The sequence below is a fragment of the Zonotrichia albicollis genome, chromosome 5 (assembly GCF_047830755.1).
Source record: "Zonotrichia albicollis isolate bZonAlb1 chromosome 5, bZonAlb1.hap1, whole genome shotgun sequence".
Classification (NCBI taxonomy): Eukaryota; Metazoa; Chordata; class Aves; order Passeriformes; family Passerellidae; genus Zonotrichia; species Zonotrichia albicollis.
This window is the reverse complement of record NC_133823.1, coordinates 49,200,812-49,223,648: the sequence shown is the minus strand read 5'-3', so window position 1 is coordinate 49,223,648 and position 22,837 is coordinate 49,200,812. Positions and strand designations below refer to the sequence as shown.

The following is a 22,837-nucleotide window of genomic DNA, read 5'->3' as shown; positions in this document are numbered from 1 at the left end:
TGCTGCAGTCCTAAGGCAGAACACAGGCTGCATAAATAGCATCTAAATTACTAGGAATACAAAATACACATACAGTAATACATACCTACAAAGGCAAATTCATACTGACAGGACTGCAGTGTGTGCTTATCAGCAGCAAAACATCTCGGGGAAAAAAAAAAAGTGGCTTTATATTGAAATTTTGTATATATTTCTCTCTATATAAACACTTAAATACTATTTTTTGCATGTTCTAAAGCCCAGATGCAGGCTCCTTTTTAATGAGCCTGCCTGCTTAAACATTTATTAGCTTAGAGATGTATAGTTTTCATAAAGCTGGCTGATTCTTTTTGCAGAATATCTTTGCAAAAAAAAAAGCTTTTTTTTTTTGTGTACATGGCCTCAGTCCTTGCAACCTCCTAGAGAGTCTGTCAAGGCACAACTTAAAAGCTCGTTCAGGCGACCATGACCCCCTGCTAGCAGATTGTCTGCCTAAAAGGTAAGGGAAAGCTAAAAAAGAAGTAGAAACTTAAAAGTAGCTTCTCAAAGGCTGCATAGATCTTTTTTTTTTTGTTAAACCTAAAGTGTTTAAAAGCTTTAATATTGATGGCCTGTCAACTTTGTCCTGATTCTTTGGCTTTCAGTTAAAAGGTTTTTGTTGTTGTAGCTTATGCAGTTGCTCTGTTGCTATGGAAACGTGACATCAAAATGACGTTTCTCTGTTTAAAAGCTTTTAACTAAATTCCTGCCTGTCAGATGTAGGCCCCATTTTGTGCACTCAAGCTTCAAGCTGTTGCAAAAAGGTTTCATATGTTCTGTTGTCATTCAAATTCTTTATCCACATATGCATGTCTTGCACTACAAAAAACCTAAACTAAAAACTCAATCTATATTAAGTGTCCTCTTTTAAAACCCTTTTAGGTCAGTCAGCAATGGCTGCAGCAGAAATTCCCAGTTACATTGTCTCCTCTCAGACTGAGAAACACAGGAGGGCCAGGAACTGGACTGATGCAGAAATGAGAGGTTTAATGCTGGTTTGGGAAGAATTTTTTGATGAGCTGAAACAAACTAAAAGGAATGCCAAAGTTTATGAGAAAATGGCTAACAAACTCTTTGAAATGACTGGAGAAATTCGCCACGGAGAGGAAATAAAGATAAAAATTACAAATATGACATTCCAGTACAGGTAAGCTTCAGTTCATTCTTTTTATTTTAAGAGATTTTAGCAGGGATGGCGCAGTGATTTTTGCCTTTCAGAAAGAAGTCTCCTGGAGGAAATCTGTCGATAAAAGATTAAAGATTGTTCATATCGCTTTTAAAATTCTCTCTTGCCAATGCTGTTACGTCATTGTTAATTTGTTCCCCCCCATTTCATGTCAAACTCTGGGACAACTTTGTTGCTTTAAAATTAGCTGGCACTGTTATGATGCAGAGGGATGGAAATGTATTTAATGGGGAAAAGAGATTTTGGTTTTTTTTTTGGTCTTTGCTGAGGGGACTGATTGTGTTAGCTTGGCAGCCAATTCCTTGCAGTGAAACTCCTGCAGTTTCAAGTGGCCACTGAGGATCGGAACTGCAAGGCAAAGTTAAAAAAAAAAAAGAAAACTAGAACAGAATAATGTTTGGGGGGGGCTGATGCTCCTCAATTTTGGTCTCGTGAGTTGAAGGGTTACACTTCACGGGGCCAAGAATAATTGAATGTCTTATTACTGAGTGACACACATTGCTATAATTATAAGCAGCAGCAGTGAAAGAACTATTATATCTGCAGAGAGAATCAATGTGCACCGTCAATACTGCTCCAAAGGAGTCGGGGGGAGGGCGGAGGTGTCTATGAGGGGATGATAAAGAACAGGCAAGCAGTCAGGAGGGGAAGTTGGCTTCAGAAAACGTGAGGCATTTGTGGATTTGTTGTTTGCAGGGAGAAAAATAATTAGAACTTAACAGAAATATTTCCTTTTTTTTTCTCTTCTTTTTTTTTTTTTTTTTTTAATTCTTATCTCTGCGAAGCACAAACTGCCTCATACTGGAAATCCTGAGTGGTGATTTGAGCTAGGTGCTTGTAATGCAAGAAAATCAAATATGTGACTCTTTTATTTAATCTCTCCTCAAAGCTGATATTAATAATGAAAAAGGTTATTACAGCAGGCAACCATGTTAAAACTGCTCGCTTTTCTGTAAGGCACCCTCACTGTATTTAATGCAGAGACTGCTCATCAAATAGAAAACTAGGGAAAATCCTGTAAACCCCTTAACTTTGAATGTCCTTCCACATTTCTATGATCCACAAGCATAATGTTTAACATCATTTGCCATAATATTAAACCTGATGTTTTGTGGCAAATTCTAACGTCTCCAAAATGTTTTACCAACCCTGCTGTAATCCATCCAGTTTCCTTCACCCAGACTGTAGACGAGAAAGCTGGAAGTCAGATAAATTTTTGTCCAGCATCACCCAGCAATTCCCACTCAGATGCAGATTTGGGAGTTGCAGGCTAGCAGGCTTTTGCTTAGTCTGCTGAATCTGCAGTCCTCCCTGCTGGGAATTGCATCTCGGCACTGAGATTTCACAGGTGTCTGTAGCAGCAACACTGCACGATAGTTAAGTGCCGTAATTGCCAAGTGGAATAGGTTATTTCTGTCAGCCTTTGTTCTAAATTTACAGTGTTGTCATCCATCAGAGAGTCTCATTTTTTTCCTAATTAATGTTTTTACTTTAAAGTTGCACTGGGGGAAGGGAAGAAATAAAATCACTCGCATGCATGCACAGTGTGTGTGAGAGAAACCACACTTTTAAGACATATCCTTCTATTTCTGTGAACTTCTAAGATTGCTTCTGTTGCATGTTGTCAATCTGCTTTTCTATTTTGCAGTGCATGGCAGCTCCCTGCTTATTGATTGAGATGCTAATTTAGGAGAGTTAAAAACTGTCTTGTGCTGTCACAGTGCTGTTTCATTTTGTGCTCTGGAATATAAAATGCATCTTCTTATTTTTGTTCAGGTGCCTGTGTGCTTTGCTGTCAGGGTGAGGTGGCATGGAGAACAGGGGCAAGCAGAAGCTGTTACTCACAATTTCTAGTTTTCTGGGTACTTTTTGGTGGTGTGTGAGGATGGGGAAGGTTGTGGTGAAACTGTAAATGATGTGAGTGGACACCGACTGCTGGCTTTGCTATGAGGTAGCCGAGTTTGAATTTATGTTTGGGTGCCTGCAGGACACTTGAGGAAGATGCTTTACATCACTGCATTTCTGAGCATCATTGCTGCCCTGTGGCACAAACTGGAGAGGAAGATCCTGAGAGTGGGATAATGCTCTATTTTGGGATAATACTTTGTTAAGATTACACTGGGTTAGTGAATGTGACATGGGAGAACGTAGCACCAGTAGCAGGAGTGAAGAGGGGTGTTCTGCACCTAGGAGCTTATTTCTGCACCCACTGCAGGATCCTGTACATCTTTAGGCAACTCTGAACAGTCCTGCAGAGGTGGAGTGGCCTCTACTCCTCCTTTAACAGAAATAAACTGCATTAAAATATTTAATCAGATCATATTATTTACCTAAGTGCCACAATTTCATAAAGGTACATAAAACCTCTGTCCTACAAATTACTACACACACACACACACACACACACATATATATATATATGAATGAATATATATATGTGTATTTTTTTCCATAAAAGGAAAAAGCAGTACTTGAATATTGAATATTTCTACTAGTCTTTTTAACCAAGTTCAGTTTTAAAAGTGCTATTACTGGTGTGGCTTATTCTGGGGCATCTGTTGAAACAAATATTGATGATCTGAATCATACAGGGTTCTGAAACAGAAAGCAGTGAACATGTTTATAATGGTGCTCTCCAGTTTGAGGATCCCATGGCATTCTAAGAGGCAGTTTAGTAAATGTTTTCTTTATTCTGCTTAGTGCAAGCCATTCATTGAGTAGAAGGTGTCCAAGTCAGGCAAACATATGCCTAAGTAGGGCAGGAGTGTTTCTTGGCCAGTAATTATTGCAGTTTCTGCAGCAAGTGCAGCCTACATGGGTGTGCACAGTGCAGGGGGCTCAGAAGGGGCTCCCACCCCAGGGATTCACCCTGGATCTGGGTGTGTTTGGATCCCATGTGGGATTTGTGCTGCCAGGTAAAGTTACCTCAGGTGTAGCTCAGTGTGCATCTCTCACATAAGCAATTTTAGGGTGTTCATATCCCATTCCTCCACATCTGAGGTGAAAACATTATTCAGGGGTTAAAATGACAAACAGAAATTTATTTTATCTCATTATTACCTCCTTTCATTCTGCCCTATATTTCAGCAAGGTGACAAGAGAATGAAAAGATGTTTAGAGAGCAGTTTGTCTGAGCTGTGGAAAGCTTTCTTTATTAAGAGAAGTGTAAAAAAAAAGTTTGTGAATGCTAAAGGAATTTCAGAGGTGCATACAAATATGCACTATTTTTCAGAATGTAAAGCAGATTTTTTTGCCATAATACAAGAAGTTATTTATAAGAAGTGCAAGGCAAGAAATGCAAAACTAGCTGAAGTCATGTAAATCTGTACTGCACTGCATAATTAGCATGTGGAATTATAGCCAGTGGAAATCATTGACACCAAGAGATCAGCAGGTTGTTTTATTATTACTATTTTTTAACTAAAGATTAGATTTATTAAATAAAAAAAACAGATGTTGTTTATCTTCCAATTAGGTAGAGTTGTGAAAGGCAGCAGATTTCAGGATATTACTGGCTGTTGATGGAAAAATAATCATGTGTTTTTATGGGTGAATGTGCCCTCAAAAGCTGTCTGTCACAATCATTCTTGAAGTATTCAGCACTGACCTTTGTCAGAACAGTGAGACAATGGACTGAGCTGGCAGTGATTCCTGTATTCTTCTGCATTACTGTAGACCAAGTGCATTTGGAGGAAACTAATCAGGGAAAAATATACCGTGACCTGAAGTAATTCCTACTGGAGTCTCAGTGTATTAAGGGACCATTTCATCCACCGTGGAAATTGACTGGGTGGAATATTCTCCTCAACACCATAGGTGGAAGGAAAATTCTTTCTGCAGGTGTATTTGAGTAAAGTTCTGCTTTTAGGGATTACTGTAAAATCTGAAATATCTGCTGTGGATAGACAGCCACCAGGTTTTTAATGTTCTGCTTCAAAGATACCTGTGTGGTGAGCTGCATGAAGGTCCCCATTTATCCATCCTGGAAGGAAGGGCTGAGTCAAGCTTCCTGGAGTTCAAAGTTAATCTTTCACATGTGCTGGTCATCAAAAGTTTTCTTGAGATTAGTGTGCCAGCTCTTGAGGTTTAGCATCCCTTGGAGTCTGTGCCCAGTTCTTTGTGTTGTGCAGCTTACTTGGGGCTATCAGCTCATGTGAACCTGCAATTATTCCTTCTCAAAGAAAGCACTGTCCTGTCACTGCTAATGTGCTGATCTCACTATGCCAGCGCTCTGTGACTGCTGCTCTCATGTTGCCACTGACACAATACTTATAAAAAGGAAGCACAGCTTGCACAGTGGTCCACAGTTTTGACTGATTCCTTCTGATGTTTAAAAATAAGAACTGTGTGAATGCAAATTTATTAGTTTCAAAAACATCACCCTCCCCAAAGCCTAGAAAACAGGATGCAGCTGTTGCTCTTTGATTTGAATCGCAGTCAATTAATGTTAATGATTGGTAAATTTGAATCAGTCTCATGATTTGAATGAAAGAGTAGTCTAATTTTTTATTTTCATGTGTACATGATAGCAATTAAACATTTTTGCTTGTGTAATCCATTGCTATACTCTATGACATTATGCAACTGGAAAATCTGACCTCTGTTACAGGAAATGATAAAATATGAGTGCAGCCAAATTACTGCAAAAAGTTGAACACTTTACTATCTTGGTCTTTAATTTCAATAATTTATAGCAGATGCACAACTTAGCATTGTACTTTCATCATCCTTCTTTTCCTCACCATTGATTGGTTCACAAACAGTTGCTATTTATTATTTATTTTGAAAGCTTTTCCTAGAAACCCCAGGAGATGGATCTTGTATCCATTCCTTAAGGCAAGTAGTAATATCAAATGCTGCAATAATAATAAAAAAGCAATCCTGTTTTGAGCAAAGTTTAAAAAAATGAAGCAAGTTATAGATTGCTTGCTTTTTGCAGACTAAATAATGATGATTTTCAAAAAAACCAAAACCTCTTTAGAACATAATATTGTGACAGTTTTTTTAAGAAGGTGGATTAATAGGTGCAGAGAATAAAGTCTGAAAAAAGGTCAATGGCAGCACAAATGACTCAACAGTTGTCTCAGTCTATTCAGTGGAGCATTTTGGCTGCGGGATCTCAAAAGTCCATTAATTTATTCACTTCTCTGGAATAAGACAGGCAATCACCTTTCAAATTAACTCAGTTGGCATGCTTTGGGTATTTGTCCACTGGAAATCTGACTTTGATCCCTGAGTTTTTTGGATAGAGTTCTCTGTTGCCTCTGCTCTCAGCTGGATTTTAATAGAGCCTCATGAAACAGCAACAGGTCCAGATAAACTCAGTGTGAATTTATTTTGCAAGCTCTGCTGACTTTCTCACTTACCTCTGTTTCTTACCTCGTTTTTCCTGCATGGCTGCTCCCTCAGGCAGTGATGTGCCCAATTGCAAAATGTTAATATTTGGCTCATCTTGCTCTCTCGTTTCTGGACTATTGCGTTCCAGCCTTCCTATTGTCCTGTTTCTTTTAACATCCCCATGTTTCATTAAAACAAACAAAACCCCAGTTCTATCTCTTGGAAGCAGCTAAGGTTGCTGTGATGAGTTATGCTAATGACCGAGGGCAGTAAATTAATCTCTGCTTTAGACTCCAGGGTTACATTTACCTCAATGCAGGCAAAAGCTCTCAGCTGTCTAACTAGGTTTTTTGGACTTCTGGCAGTTGTAGAAAAAATATTTCAAAGTCAGTAAATCCTGGAATTCAATATTAGTATTAGGAAGGTAGCTATATGTTTTTACCAGAAAGCTAAACCATCAACACTATTGGAGTCAATGTTCTGCCTATTTACCTCCACCTGCAGCATTTCTATTTCTCTTCCAAAGGACTGACGGACATTCCCTTTTCCCTTATCTTCTCATCTCTTTCCCTGTTTCATCCTTTTTTTCTGTGTGTTTGAACCAGACTCCATACAGGTAGATGATTGCTGCTGGTGCTGCTTTTAAGCTAACACAGTTCTCTTGTCTACCTCCTGGTAGTGATCCCTTTTATTTAGCTCAGAGCTATGGTAAGCAGTCAGAAGTAGAATTAGTATCCATTCAATGCATTTAGAGCCAGAGAAATACCTGCATTTATATAACTGCAACTCTACAGCTCTGTGAGCAGACAATAAACAACAGCCCTCCTTCCAAATTGTCATAGTTCTGTAAGTAAAGGGGGTCTGGGTACACAGCTGAGCTCGAACAGCAATAAAATCACCAACCTACTCAGGCAAAATATCTACTCCTGGAAACCTTCTATTGAATTATAGAATGGCTCAGCTCGTAAGGGATCTTTAAAGACGATCTCTTTCCAACCCCTCCCATGGGCAGGGACAGCTTCCCTAAACCAGGTTGCTCAAAGCCCCATCCAAACTGGCCTTGAACACTGCCAGGATGCAGCATCCACAGCTTCCTGGGCAACCTGTTTCAGTGGTTCACCACTCTGATTAAAATTTCTTCCCTTATATCTAGTCTGAATCTACAATAAGTTCTTCCCAGAGCCTTCTCTTCCCCAGGCTGAGCAATCCTCTCTCTCTCAGCCTTTACCCGTGGCAGAGCAGCTCTGAGTATTTCTGTAGCCCTCCAGGTGGGGTCTCAGGAGAGCAGAGGGGCAGAATCCGCTCCCTCATCCTGCTGGCCTTGCTGCTTTTGCTGCAGTCCAGGATCATGCTTGGCTTTGTGGGCTACCAGCACATTGCCAGCTCATGTCCAGCCTCTCAGTGACCTGCACCCCCAACTCCTTCCCTATGGGACTGCCCTCAATCTCATCTTTCCCCAGGCTGTAGTTATACCTGGGTTGCCCCCAAAATCCCCACAGGGTGATTTAATGGAAGCAGATGCAGTAATGAGGCTGAGGGGAGTTGGTGTCTGTATTTCAGCCGTCACTGCCCACATGTCCCAGTCGGGTGTGCCTGCAGCAGTTATCAGAAATACCAGCAGTAGGAAAGGACTGCGTCAGGAATCATCTCTGAAACTTTGTGAAGATTGAGGGAAGTCTCTAGGGACCAGAAAAAGGCTGTTGAATCTTCAGAAAGGCAGGAGGAACAAGAATTAAGAGTTCTTCCCTTCAACTCCTTAGGAGATCAAAGATCAAGAAGTTTTGGAAGCAATTTCCAGTCATGGAAAGGAGAAGGTGATGACTGCTGGTGACTGGGAACTACCAGCACTGAATCACACCTGACTGACCTGCTTGCTTTCTTTTTTAAAGGACTAGATCTGTGGATGAGGGTAGAGCAAATTATTGTCTAGCTCACAGTACAAACCCTTTTGACTCAGTCTCCGAGAACATCCTTGCATCCGAGCTGGGATGTTACACTGCAAGGGAAGGACTACCAGCTGGCTGGAAAACTCTGGATCTCTGGGCACAGAGTAGCTGTTAATGGTTTGTATTCTGCCTAGAGACTCATTCCCAGTGGAGGACTGCAGGTGTTTTGTACTGGGACGTGCCCTGTTTAAAATCAGCAATCCAAAGGTGAAGGTGGAGGTCACAGGTTTGCAGATGATGCCAAACTGGGGCTGCAGTCTGCACCTGAGGGCAGGACTGGCACTCAGAGGGACCTGGGCAGGTCGAGGAATGGGCTGACAGGGACCCCATCAAACTCAACAAGGACAAATGTCAAGTCCTCCTCTGGGATGGCCAAATGCTGGAACAGGAGGGGATGACCTGGCAGAGCAGCAGCTTTGCTGGTGGGCACTTTGGTGACACTGGGCTCAGTACAAGCCTGTTCCCAGAGTATCAGCTCTAAGCTTGTCCTGCTCTTTTTGACACAATGCTTTGCAGTCCTAAGGGCTTGAACCATGTCCCACAAAGCCTTAATGCAGCTGCTGGACTTGGCAGTGGCCTGGCTGAGATGTGGTCACCCCTGGTTTTTGCCACCTCTCCCCTGGGAAGACTGACCACAGTGAATGCACCCCATAATTGCAATTCAGTTTTAAACCTCATAGCTTGAACACATTGAGAGTTTCAACACAGGCAAACAAATATGGCATGTAGGCTTGGCTACTAGCTTGTAGTGGCATAATTGATCTGTTTTTCATGCAAACACCCTCAACAATTGAACTAAAAATAATCAATGTTAATTGATGGTTGTTGTCAGGCCTGTGTTTAGCTGTTTTCTCTCTGTGCTGGATGGGTGTACATGTATTTGTAGGCTGTGCTCGATATTCTCTGACTATGAAATTGCAGCAGTAGGTTGTGAAATATGTATGAAATTAAAATTTTGAATGCATAGAGGGCATAAAAGTATGGATGGCTGTGAGGCTCTGCTTTGCAGGACTATGATGTGCATTTCTAAATAGCTGGAAAAGCTCATCAGACATTGCAAGGACAAGGAGAAAAGAATCCTTAAATGGCTTTAAAATCTAACCAAATCTTACTGCCTTCTTTTCTCACTAGTGGATTTCCCCTTACTCTAGGCTGACAGTTTTTAAAAGGAAGAACTTCAAGTTCTCACTTTTAAGTTTGGCACCATTGTTTTCATGTTTACATGTTATTTAATTCTACCCCTTGTAAGACTGGTGTGGGCAGGATGGATTCTGAGGAAAAACCTGAAAGGCTTTAAGAAAAAAAGGGTGAGCCAGGTGTCCAGGAATAGTAGTTTTTGGTTTTTTGTTGTTGTTTTTTTTACCTGCAAATGCAAACCTCTAGCTGTGAGAATCAGATTTGGTTCAGCTTTTTGTTAATTTGAATGAAATCTGGTTTATGAAAATGGGGCATTTGTCATTGGTCTTGCCTTTCCTGTTGTGTTCCCTTCCTGCATTTTGATTTACAGTAACAAGATCCGAACTGGGAGAGGCAAATGAAAAGAAAGTTTGGGACTCTAGTTGAGCTGTGGAATTTCTTTGAGAACTATACTACATCTATATACGTCAGTTTCATATTTCTCAGTAAAAGAAAATAAAATAACACTGGGTAACTACTGGGATAGCAGTGAACTTGTCTGAGGACCGAATAATAAATCTCATAAGATACACGTGAAAGGGATATGGTTGATAGTCCACTGTAATGTAATGTTTTTGTGCATGCTGTTTCTAATGCATTATTAACTGTTCTTGGGGTGTTTTTCTGTTTGTGGTTTTTTTGGTTTTTTTTTTTTTGGTAAATTAATGAAACTCTGTACTTTTCCCTACCCTGATCTTTATTCTGTAACAAATGAACAGATGTCTGTATCTCATGGTTGTTACAAGGATATTTACCAAGGCCTTTCAGGGCTTTTAAGCCATATTAGAAAAAGGATATGCATTATATTTATAGCCACTTGTATTCATTATAGAAAATAAATATTAATTCTTCAAAGCATGAAAGCACAGGGCTGCCCTCAGTTCTGTGAAGGCTGTGGTGTGTTGCTTAGTCCAGTTGTCAGGGACTGCTGTCATATTGGTTAGTTGGATATACTTTAAGGGGAAGAAAATTATCCAACCACCAACACAATCCTGTTTCCATTAGAAGTTGTAATGTTCTTTATCTGTATTGAATTTCATTTGGGTGTTACATGCAACTTTTTATAACAGGTCAAACCTAGGAAAAGAACCTGAAAGGCTTCACTGGAAGTTAAAGAAGAAAAGTGTCTAATTTTATTCTCATTAAAAGCATTCAGTTTGACTCCTAAATGTGACCAGAACAAATGGTTTGAGATAGATCTGTATGAAAAGTACTTTTTGTAGGAAAACAAGCTTTAATGTTGTGTGCCTTTTCTTACAGGAAATTAAAATGCATGACTGACAGTGAAACTGTGGCACCTGACTGGCCTTACTACAAAACCATTGATAGGATCTTATCCAAAGTGACAGACCACAGCGATGTGAAAATGCATGAAAATCAGCAGCCAGGTCCTTCTACATCTCAGACTGAGGCCTCGCAGTCTCCATCAGCCAAGTCTACACCCCTGTACTTGCCATATAACCAGTTTACATATGAAGGAAGGGAAGAATGCTTTGAAGATGAACATTCAGAGAGCTCATCAAGCTTGCTTTCTTACAAGCTGAGGTAGCATCTATTTTCCCCTCTTTTTAGGATTTTGCAGAATGAACCGAATTTGCTGTGTAAGGGGAACACCCTCACACATTTTTCTCTAACAGCTCTTGTATTTTTCCTGTAAATCACAAATGAGATCTGTTCCCCAGTCTCAGTCACTTTGCTGAATTAGGACATTTTCTTTATTCCTTCATGAAAGACTGGGAGGGAGTAGGAGAACTGGGCAAAAAGTTGTATATTATTGCCAAAACTCAGCATGCATGTCACGGCTCACATCAGGGAGAGTGTTCATAAAAGGAGTACAGGCATGTTCAAGAGAGTCCTGCGGTGCAATCAGAGATATAACATACTGCTTAGATGATTTTTGGCTTGCTCTAGTTCTGCTTTTGATATGACTATGAAATTTCCCTGGCTTCAATTATTATTAAAATGGTGAAAAGATGCAAAATAAATACTTCTGTGGACACTGAAAAGCTGCTCATGCAGTTTGAAAGCACATTGCATCATTTTAAATACAATTGAGAATGTAATTTTTTTCAAAGCAAATGCTAGTTTGAGATGCAAACGTGATTCCTTTTTTTTTTTTTTTTTTTTTTTTTTTTTTTTTTTTTTTGATATGATTGGAGTTCCCTGGAAGGCAACATTTTAACAAAAGGCAGGGCTGTACTCTTGATATAAATTTCAGACTTTACTGGTCTCATTTTTCACCCAGAGTGGTGTGAAATAAGAGCTGATTACAGTTTTCTGGCAGGAAAAAAGTTGATCCTAGAGATCCTTATCATGAGTGTGTGAGGCTTTAACTGTAACAGTAAAATTACCTGTCAGTCATGCAACTGTAAAGATGTTGAGCTGGAAGAAGAACCAACTGAGCAAGTTCGAATTATTGTTTCCAGACCCACTCTTGGATGAATAAACTAAGTTAAATTCATTCAGTCATTCAAGCATATAGTTCTTGAATAACTGATTAATGTTAAAAACTTTTTTTTTTTTTGGCAATGAATATTTACCAGGGTGTATAACTTTTGAACTATAGCAACCTTTTTGTTCACAGGCAACAATTTTTTTATCCTAGTCCATTTTAAGTAGTGGATATTCCTGATACACAAACTTGCTTGACTTTAGGATTCGCAAACTCCACAGTCACATTTCAGATGCAATAACTTTATTCCCAATTGGATTTACAATAACATTATTTAATATTTAATTAGAAGGTCACATTTCCACAAACATTGTGGAGTTTATTCACTTGATGACTTGATAACACCAGGCTTTTTAAAAATATTGGATGTTAAATTTTTCAGCTTAGGGACAACTCCAGGCAAACACAGATTTTGTACCATAAGAGAGGACTGAGGTTGCTACACCAGGCTTCACTACAGAACATAGACATTCCTCACAGAGATCAAGTTAATCAACCCCAAACCAAATTCTGTTGTGCCAACAGTTTGCAGGTGGACTCTGTCATGTAGATGCTTTCATTTACAGCTAAAATGGAAGTCACTAAAATCAGTCACTAAATTATAAGCTCTGGAAAATTTAGGCTATGATGCATTTTAGTCAGCTTCAGGTTCACTGGTTTGTTAATTTATTTGTAACTTTATCCAAGGAAATACCCTAACCTGTTCTAGTAAAAAATATTTTAACTTGGCTGAATTTAGAAACTGCATCTCATTTAAATCTAGCCCCTAGTGGCACAGGCTGGCTTTCAGCTGGCTGCAAGTCTGGGGCAGGCAATGCCACTCAGCCCCTGCAATGCTGCTGCTGCCTGCTAGGAGTGGCTGTACTGGATGGCTCAGGAGGATCTGGAAGATGCAGGGAAGGACAGGACAGCTCTCAGGATGGCAGGACCTCCATAACTTTTAGAAATTCAGCCATGGTCTCACAGTCTTCACTATGAAAGAATTTTGGGCAATAGAATATTGTGCATATTACTGAACAGCAAGAGTTACACAGTCACAAGTTGAAATAGTTCCCCTGTTTTAAAAGAAAAGAAGAAGTTGAGCAGTAGGTGCCACATGAGAGATCAGTGTAATATTCCAGGTGAGCATCGGGATTGGATTAGAAACCACTTGTGATAATGGGGCTCATGTCTGGAAGGAGAAAAAGTGTTATTCCAATAGTCCTAGGGGGTTTGAAAAGCTTGTCCAGCTTTGACCTGTTTAATTTAGGCAGATGAATGAGAGCAGAGTAGGGAACCCTTTCTTGGCCAGAAGATAATACATTCCTTGCTAGTGATACCACATGGGTTAAAACCACTTAGAGCTGCCATGTTAGACAAGGAAGTTAATTATTTTACTAATGGAAAATTATGAACTGAGGAAGCAATTTATAGCTTAAGCAATTAGTGTCTCATCCTGTATTTGAAAAACACTTTGAAATAGCCAATGAGAGAGAAAAGAATAGCATAAAAAATTTGGGTCTATCTTGGCTATTTTATCAATGCCTTTGCCTCTGAACAGCAGGCAATTGATCCAACAGATTCAAAAAAAGAACAAAAGACAATTCTGGGAATTGAAATCAAAAGAATGTTTTAGGTCCTGAATTTCCCTATTTTGAGAAACACACACTCATGTCTATATGAAAATACAGATGTGTTTTGCAGCTGTATATTTTACAATTGACATTACAGGGTTTTTTCTTCAGTAATAAAAATCCTAATGTCATGGCAACAATTGATAGGGAAAAAAACTTTCAAACAGTAGTTCTCTCTAAATAACTTTTAAACTTCTGAAAACTTTTCTGTTATTCCTTTAAACTCTCCAACACAGCTTTAGAGTGTCAGCTTGTGTTTTTCACAGTATCTTTGAACATAGCAGGAGTCTACTTGGCTATATAAATTATAGCTTAAAAAAAAATTCAATTGAATGTTTAGCTTTCATGATAGCAAAAAATGTCAACTTTTGTACTTCAATCAGTACATATATATTGTCAAGATAAAAATAGTTGAAACTCGTTTTCTTTGCATTCTGTTTGAAAAACTTTGAGTTCAAGACCTTCTCACAAAACCCAAATTTTGCTGGTTAGTGATAATACAATTAATGTGAGATGAAATTAACTTGAATTTTTGTTTCAAGTGTGTAGATGAGGGAAACATTTGGAATCCCTTTAAAGGGGTGCCTGTAATTGCTTAGTATTGTTCTAACACTTCTCTGACACTGTTATACAGTACCAAACATCTGACAATAATAGAATTATTCTATTGTGGTCATAAAATATAATGCAATGTGGTGGAGTCTCGTACTGCAGCTTAAGCTTTTAAAATCCAAATTCCTGACACCACAATAAATGACTTTTTATCTAATTGAAAACAGTGTTTTTTCACCCTGTGGATTAATTTATGGTCTTTGTTTTCATAGTAAAATAATGACAGAACATATTTATACAGGTGTGAAAGTACTTCAGACTTCATGTGTTCTGCCATTTCTATTGTACTGAAAATGGGGGTGAAAGAGTTACTTTCATAGATTAAAGGACCATAATAAAACCACGGTGGTATTTAGTCTGACTTCTTGTTAGATCCCACTTGGATGTGATCATTTTTTATGTGGAGCCCAGAAATGTTATGGAGAGGGTTCTTCCCTCAGCAGGGCACTTCTGCACTCAGGAGCCCCCTGTCTCTGCTGTCCTCCACTTCTTTGTTTCTATGATTTGTTTCACTCTGGGAAATACTAAATGTCTGGTCTAGACCTGATAAATTCAGAAGATGGAGAATTCACTCTTCCCTTCTTTCTAGTGATAAGCAAACCCTTGTTTAAACCAGTCCCTTGTTTCTAATGTGAATTTAGTGAATGAAACTTTCAGATGTTATTTCTGCTTACCTTTCTTTTCAGTATATTGGAGAACCTTTCAGTATTTTTTTCTTTCTGGCAAGGTGGTTGTGTGCCATGATTGTACTGTCTGGTATTTTTTAATTTTTAAATGTAGATGAATTAATTTGCTCCAGAAAGTTTACACAGGAAGAAAAAGTAAGAATTGGTAACATTAACTAGCCAAGACATGGATTAAAAGAAGTGCATTAAAACTTGGTGATGATGCTAATTTGGGAAACGACATATTTGGCAAAGACTTTACTATTTCTAAAATTATGCTATGGCTATTTAAATCTGAATGGGCATAATCCACAAAGAAGTTTGAGCTTTAGGCTATGTGCATTATGCAGTGCATCTTAACTCATTATGCAGACTTGTTATCCTAGCAAGGTGCTTTGCCCAGGCTCCAAGCCATTTGTGGTTCTTTTCTGTGCTTTACTTCAAGGATGAGTCTCATTAATCCCTGAATGCATTTGAATGATTGAATGAGCCTAGTTTACCAGAAGATCCAGGTTGCCTCATCCTCAGTCCTTATGTTCTGAATATCTTTATATAATCTCTAATATTAATATTGATTATATCCAGACCATTGTTAATTCTTTTACTAAAGACATGGATTATGGAGGTCTGCTCAGATTTATATGAAGCTAAAAAACCCCAAACCAGTGAGAAACAGCTTTTAGGCGCTAAAAGCCATAAATTCCAAGAACTGATGGTACTGCAGACCTGTGTGCCATGAAGTAGTCAGAAATGAGGAATTGTTGCTAGGGTTTTGTGAAGATAATACATTTTGATAAACAGAGAACTCTTTGTTTTCAACTCCTGCTTCATTAATTATTCACACATGTCCCTGAAACAAGCTGTATTGGATAAGTGTAAGCAATCAATCAAGGAAATTTTAATTGAACAATGAATTAAATTGGTATTAGGTAGGCAGACAGCAAATGCATTTGAGACTTGCCTAATACATTGCCTGATTGTATCTGGAGGTTTTGCTTTGTTCCCCCTCATGTCCATTACACACAATCATTTCTGCTCAGTCTCCTAGGTGAGATGGAACAATTTCTTTCCCTTGGTTTGCTTCCTTGGAACCCTGCCTGCCTGTTTTAGAGCATAGCAGGGAAATAGCTTTGTGAAATTCTGTTGGAATATGGTCCCAGTGCAGGAGCCCTTCCACACTTGGTTCATGTGGTCAGAGGAATACCAATGCCAATCTCTTGTATACTCTGCCATAGGCACTGGAAGCCCAGCAGAAGAGTACCAGCAGATTGTATTCGAGGTCCTTACTTGCCTAGACCCTTCTTTCCTGAGATTTTCCTCAAAATCTACCTTCAGAGACCAGGCTTGGCAAAGAGGGAGGTGCTCCTTCAGCAGCTTGTGGGTGCTGTCAGGATCTCCTGCACCCCTGTTGTCACAGAGGTGTTGGCTGCACAGGAACACACCATAGAGCACGGGCATCAGGAACAGATTGATGCCATCATCAGTAGATCCTTATTCTTGTGCCCATGCACTGGCAAAGGAGACATGCTCCTAGCTGGAACTCCTTGAGGATACTGGTGCTGCTTGGGTTACTTGGTGCAGAACCCATATTCCTGCTGCTCTCTTGAATTTGTTATAAAACATTACTGACAGAGAGGGATCTCTGACATGCTGCCCAGGACACCTAGAACTTCTCAAAAAAGATGGCTGAGAATCTGAGGAAATACTTCAACATTCAAATAACTCATCACTGGATGGGCATCACTGGACATTTTACACTGTTTCATGTTGCAAGTGCTCTTTGCTTGTAAATTAGATTCTTTAGAGCCTTCTTTTGTAGGGCCCTTCTCAAGAGCTCCCTTTCAGCAGCAGTTCTGTAGAGGAGATGATTTTATGTGCCCATTCCTTACTGTGAATATGTGAGTGACCATAGAACCCTTTCAGTATCAGTCAGTGGAGAGAAAAGGAGATTGGGACCATCAACAAAGCTTGGGCTTTCTGAAAATTTCTGAAATAAGTATTTCTTTTCAATGAAGGCTAATTATAAAGTTGTGTTTGTTACTGTAAACAAATGTAGGGAGTACTTGGGAGACCTTGAAGAATCCTTGGGCCATTGCTTTTGGGAGCATTTCTCTGTGCTGAAACACAGTTCTGAGCCAGCACTCTTCAGTGAGTATTTTTTAGTTATTAGTAGATTGCAGATACTGCTGACACAGTAAAAATTTGCTGATCCTTTCTCTCTGGAGATGTGCAAGGCTGTCTTAGATGTATGGTTTCATGTCTTACAGTTCTTTGATGGATTTAACTGAAAACCAGGTAAAATCCTTCACAGACTCTAGGAAAACACGTCAAAGATTCTTTTCTCTTAAAAATAAGGCTTATTTTAGATCTTTCAATCTAAATCATTCCATCTTGGTTTATAATGGTTTTGTTGTTGTTGTCTCAGTGTAAATTGAAATCCAAATGGTGGCTACTGTTACCAAGAAAGACACACAATGCTCAGTGCATCTCAGTACCATTGACAAGCCTCAGATTTTCTCTCTCGTTCCTTAAGGACCAGTCTCACCAGTGCTTATGTTGGCAACACACAAGCCCTCTTGTGGAGTGAGCTCGTACTGGCTTCAAGACAAGAGGTTTTACCACAGCTATTTTCTAGCACTGTATGGTGAAGAGAACAGAGATTCATCAAGCTTCCAACATTTGAATCCTATGTGAAGACAAGTTTAAATTCAAAAGATGACTTTGGCTAAAATAATATCATCATTTCAGAAAGTTTCTTGCTCTGCCTATCAGAAAGCAAGCATTCTTTGTGAATGTTACTGCAGTGATGGGAAACTTGGAATAACAGATTCAGCGCTGTCCTTAGACAACAGATCTGCTGTGGATCTTTTCCACTTGCTTGACCTCTGTGAGAACCACATTTGAAGTAATTCTGGCCCTTAGAGTTAAAGGAGATAAACAGAATTTAGTGTTATCCAAGACCCATTCTCAGAGGATTGTGAGACTGATAATTTCAGTGACCTGCAGCAAGCTTGACTCACAGTTTGAGCAGACCCACAGTTTGAGCAGCGCAGCATGTATTTATTTTATTCACATTTATTTGATGCCCCAAATCAAATATGCTATATAGAACCTGCAAAGCTGAGATTATTGTATACCTTCCAAAGCAGATAGTATCTCACCCTTTTTGGGTCACTGCACTCTTAAATGTCAAGGGGCTTGTGTCTTTTTTTTATATTTGCATTAAGCCTTTCAGGTGCTAAGAATTGTTTATCTCTCCTGCTGACAGATCTGAATGTCACAGTGGCTGCTGCACAAAGCCTGTCAAGTAGGATAAGAACATGAATCAAATTATGATACAAATCTGTCACAGCTGAGTGACCTCACCCCCACTACCCTTCTTCACATTAATAAAAACACATTTCTCAAGAGTTCAAGTTATCCTTATTCAGGGATGTCTTAAAATCTGCAGCATGTTGACATGGCATTCTAGTCACAACTGTACTATCTCATTATTGCTTTTCACCTGGAAAGGATACTGCATTTGGCAGAACATGACTGAGATTGCTGTTTGTGTCAAGGGACTTCAAGACACATCATCAGATATCTTTGATGTTGGGGACTCCAGTCTGGAGTTACAAAAAGTGTAAATGAACACATGGTCTCTCACTTAAAGTTAGGAAAGGAGTTATCCAGCTCTAACTGGAGGTTTCTCAGATGTGTAGTGCACTTACACATATGCCTTTCTTCCTTTCTCACAGATTAGCATGGTTCCTTCTTAGGCTGCAGGTTAAGAGACCCAGATCTGTGTGTGTGCTCTCACTTGTATGCCACATGGGCTGGTTTTGACTGTGTGGCTCTGTCACCCCAAGTTAGAGCAGCCATGTGACCTTTACACCTTGAGAGCACTGTCTTTATTGCTCTGTTTATCTCTCTTCCAAAACAGAAACCCAGCATGGTAAAGCATAGAGCAAATTCTTAAAATGTTCCCCAAATTCCGCATGGCAGTTCTGCATATTTCATATGAGGATGTCCATTGCCCTTCTCTGGACACACTCCAGCCCCTCAATGTTTTTCTTGTCATGAAGGGCCTAAAAATGAGCACAGGACTGGAGGTGTGGCCTCACCAGTGCTGAGTACAGGGTGACAGTCCCTGCCCAGGACCTGCTGGCCACAGCACTGCTGATCAAGGCCAGGTGCCATTGGCCTTTTTGGCCACTTGGGCACACCTGGCTCATGTGCAGCCACTCTCAACCAGAACCCCCAGGTATTCTTCTGTCTTTTCATGTTTATAATGTTTTGTGATGGAATATAAAAAAAAGAGGGTCAGTGCCACTGCTGTGTCTTGGCGCAAGGGCAAATTCTGAGGCACATATTCTGGAGTGGGACCAGCTTTACTGATGCAATGCTGTAAAAAACAAGCTGTAAGATACCACCACATGTAACCATGCAGCACTTTCTCTGGATTTGGATGATATTGCAGCTTTACAATTGGAAGTTTCAATGGCCACATAAGCCAAATGTCTCTTCCAGTACAGTGTATAAATCCAATGTGCAAGTCATGTCAAGATTAAAAAAAAAAAAGAAAAAGCCTGGTATTCTCCAGGGAAATTTCTTATTAAAAACAAAGAGATGTAAAACCTTTTCTTTATTCTTTTTTTTTTTTAACAATCTGCAACACTATTCAATAATGCATTAAATACTTATGTTTTGGCACAAACTCGAGAGGGAATTTATTGGAGAACACAGGGGTTTAAAAATATGACTAGGTTGTAGCTTGGCCAAGAATATGCTATCAAATTTTGGGTTCTTTCTTTTTATAAATATGACTCTAATTTCTAACAAATATTCACATTTCAGAGCTGAAGAAAGACCAGTTAAGAAAAGAAAAATGCAAAACTGCAGTTTCCAAAAGAAGAAGCTAAAATTAATGGAAGCCATGTTGGAAGAACAAAAGAAGTTGAGTAGAGCTATGGAAGAAACCTGTAGGGAAGTGCGCAGGATCCTGGATCAGCAGAACATCATTCAAGTTCAAAGCTTACAGTTACAGGAGAGAATGATGAATCTACTGGAGAAAATGATCTCCAAGTCTAATGTGTAGTTTCCTTTGTGAATGCCTCTGAGATAACTATTGCTATTATAGATTACCATTTATTGCACACCATATGTGTGTCTGTTGCCCTATTCCCAGGTTTTCCATGGAAATTAAAACCCTAGTGTAATCCTAGTTCAGCAAAGAAAACATAATGCAGGGTGAGAGCTATCCAGTATGATAAAATTAGTGCAATATATGCCTAAGCTGAATTATTTTTATACAGAAAGGTTAAGGGATAAATAGCTCGGGGAACTGAAGTACTATTTATGCCTAAGTCAGGTATTGTTTTGCAAACAGTGGTGTTGTATATTGCTTCACATCAAGGACTGCAGCTTAATCTGTTTTAGGAGAATGAAATAGTGCATTTCTAAACATGGTTATTGCACCTTGACTTTGCTGATGATTAAACCCTGTTTTGAAACGTATGCCTGATTGTATAAGTGACCTATGGTTCTTGTGAAGAGCTAGTTGGGACCATGACATACATAATTTTAAACTCCATGCCTGATATGAATAGTACTCTAAAGTATGAGGGTAAAAATAGTCTATTCAAATACAATTTTTGATATAAAAACAAGCACCCCCAACCACCTTCCTATATACTGAATACTAAAATGTATAGAAGATACTTGAAGTTGCTTTTGATATTAAACATTTGAATTTTTTTCATTATTAACTGGAATCTGTTGACTTAACGAACAACCAGCAATGAAAACTTTCATTTATTCTCTATCACAAAAGAAAAGTATTGTACTGTGTGTATATACATATATTTAATGTCTATCAAATGAAATAAAGAAAAAGAAGCAACTTACTGCTTATTGCTGGGCAGATAGGGTGCTTTGGGACAGCAAAGAGACTGGGAATGATGAACACAGTGAGAGGTTCACAGTCACTGCTGGCAGGGCGAAGATCCGCGGTGCTGGTGCCCAGATGGACAGGGATGCACCACACGAGGGAGCCGCAGGCACGGAGGATGGTACCCAGCGAGCTGAGATGCAGCACCAGCTCGGGATGGCTCCCCCATAAAACGTGACATTTAAATAATCTTTCACTTAAATTCGAAAATTGGCCGGCAGAATTTCCTATATGCCTTTCCTTTTATGTTCTTAAAAACCCCCATATTTCTGCCTGTTTTACTGTGTTGGCCAAGGTTGGATTCCAATATAGAAACTAAAGAATTAGTACAAGGAACTCAGGCCATTTTCCATTTTCACTATTGAATAATGTCCCCCCTTAAAACTTTGTCTTTGAAAGTGTTTGCATTCTCCTATACAATTTAATGTGTTGTTGCCTAAAGGTGAGCTAAAAAGTTTTAAATCCCTGACACAACAAATTAATCGCTAATTATGCTTGCTGAACAGGATGAAGGTTATATTCACCAAGCAAATTAATATGTGGAAATATTTCTTAGAAAGACCTCCAGGTATGAAGATTAAAAGTTATTAAATATCTAAATGTGGCCCATTCCTACTGATTTTAATTAATGATAACACGATAAGGCAAATGTAGTAGAAGACTGAATTTGGAGAAAATGGTGGCTGCTGAAATATAAACAAAGTAACTGTCCCTCACCCCACCTTTACTACAGGGATTGCATGATTGGAAAAGTGCCAAGTTTCTTTTCTGATTCTGCCAAGATCGTTTTACACATTTCAAATGTAGATCTGTCATGCGTTCAGGTAAGCTACATGTTCAGTGCCTCCTGACACTTTAACTTGTTTACAGCAAGAGATAAAGAAATTCTCCCCTGACTCCACAGGAATTAATAGTATTTACTCTAACTATCTACTTAAATCATATGGCAATTAAATCCAATTAATGAGCAGTAACAATGGCAGCCCAGCTGAACCTTGTACTGCAGAGTAGGTAGCCCCCTCCTTCCTGTTATTACAGCTCCAGATCTGTAGGAACACAAGCATGGAGAAAATCTGATTCCTTGCTTGCTACCACGAGGAACCATGCTATATAATCCCTTTTGTAAATGTGCGAACCTGTTTCTTAAAATGAATTAGGTGTTTTGTCTCCAAAATTATATGAAGACCTGCATTACAAACAGGTAAATGAAGATTGCTATTATTGTAAGATTCTAGGATGCTTCTAGGATTATTCCTGATTAATTTATACCAATTTTTTCTTGTATCAACACTAGTTTTGTTGCTTTATATACCATTTACTCTTGAGAGCTTCTATGCAGACTACCTGTGTTCTAGCCCTGTTTTTGCCTAGAGAGTGAACACAACAAAGCTTTAGACAAATATTACAAGTTTTATGCATGGCAGAACTTTTCTAATGCTTTTTGACAAATTGAAAATTCCCACCTACCCATAGTTTCCTTTTGCTGCTATTCCTTTTGTTTCTGTAGAGACTGGAGATTTACTTGAAAAAACAGGTTGAGTGTTTTTTGTGGGGATTTCTTTTTTTTTTTGTTTAAGGTAGTCACAGCTTTCTCATCTGTACAGGACAGTTAGCTGCAGGTACAGATATTTGAATGTTTGTGATATTCAGACAAATGATAACTTGAAAGACCTGCCTAGGATTAAAATTCTTGGTAGAATTCCTGGTTTTGCAAAACAGAGACAGACACTGCTTCTGTGTCTGTAAGAGTAGGGAGCTGAGTATAATAAGTATTCAAGGGGAGCACATGAGGAGTTATCCAAGTTTATCATTTTAACTATGACATTAAAGGAACTCCCTCATGGCTTCTAGAGGTGTGCTCAACAAAGAAACTGTAGCACAGGAAAACAAATTTCTTATT

General features: G+C 39.1%; 1 protein-coding gene across 3 annotated transcripts; it reads left to right on the top strand.

Annotated features, from left to right (window-relative positions):
* The first annotated feature begins 375 nt into the window (after nt 1-375).
* On the top strand, nt 376-22,481 carry MSANTD1 (Myb/SANT DNA binding domain containing 1). Of its 3 annotated transcripts, none has more exons than XM_005485687.4 (4): nt 376-478; nt 901-1,165; nt 10,924-11,208; nt 19,845-22,481. In XM_005485687.4, exons 2-4 carry the CDS (start codon nt 912-914, stop codon nt 20,083-20,085), a joined length of 780 nt encoding a protein of 259 aa, XP_005485744.2. In that variant the 5' UTR covers nt 376-478; nt 901-911; the 3' UTR covers nt 20,086-22,481. The 3 variants fall into 3 exon arrangements, with proteins under 3 accessions (XP_005485744.2, XP_014121559.1, XP_026648430.1); XM_014266084.3 differs by lacking the exon at nt 376-478 and adding an exon at nt 663-782 and having other exon boundaries at nt 19,845-22,480; XM_026792629.2 differs by lacking the exon at nt 376-478 and having other exon boundaries at nt 711-1,165; nt 19,845-22,480.
* Nucleotides 22,482-22,837: the final 356 nt, after the last annotated feature.

Coding starts and splice junctions, on each gene's coding strand:
- MSANTD1 (XM_005485687.4), top strand. CDS start 912: ATGGCTGCAGCAGAAATTCCCAGTTACATTGTCTCCTCTCAGACTGAG. Junction 1,166..10,923: donor AATATGACATTCCAGTACAG/GTAAGCTTCAGT, acceptor CTTTTCTTACAG/GAAATTAAAATGCATGACTG. Junction 11,209..19,844: donor TTGCTTTCTTACAAGCTGAG/GTAGCATCTATT, acceptor TTCACATTTCAG/AGCTGAAGAAAGACCAGTTA.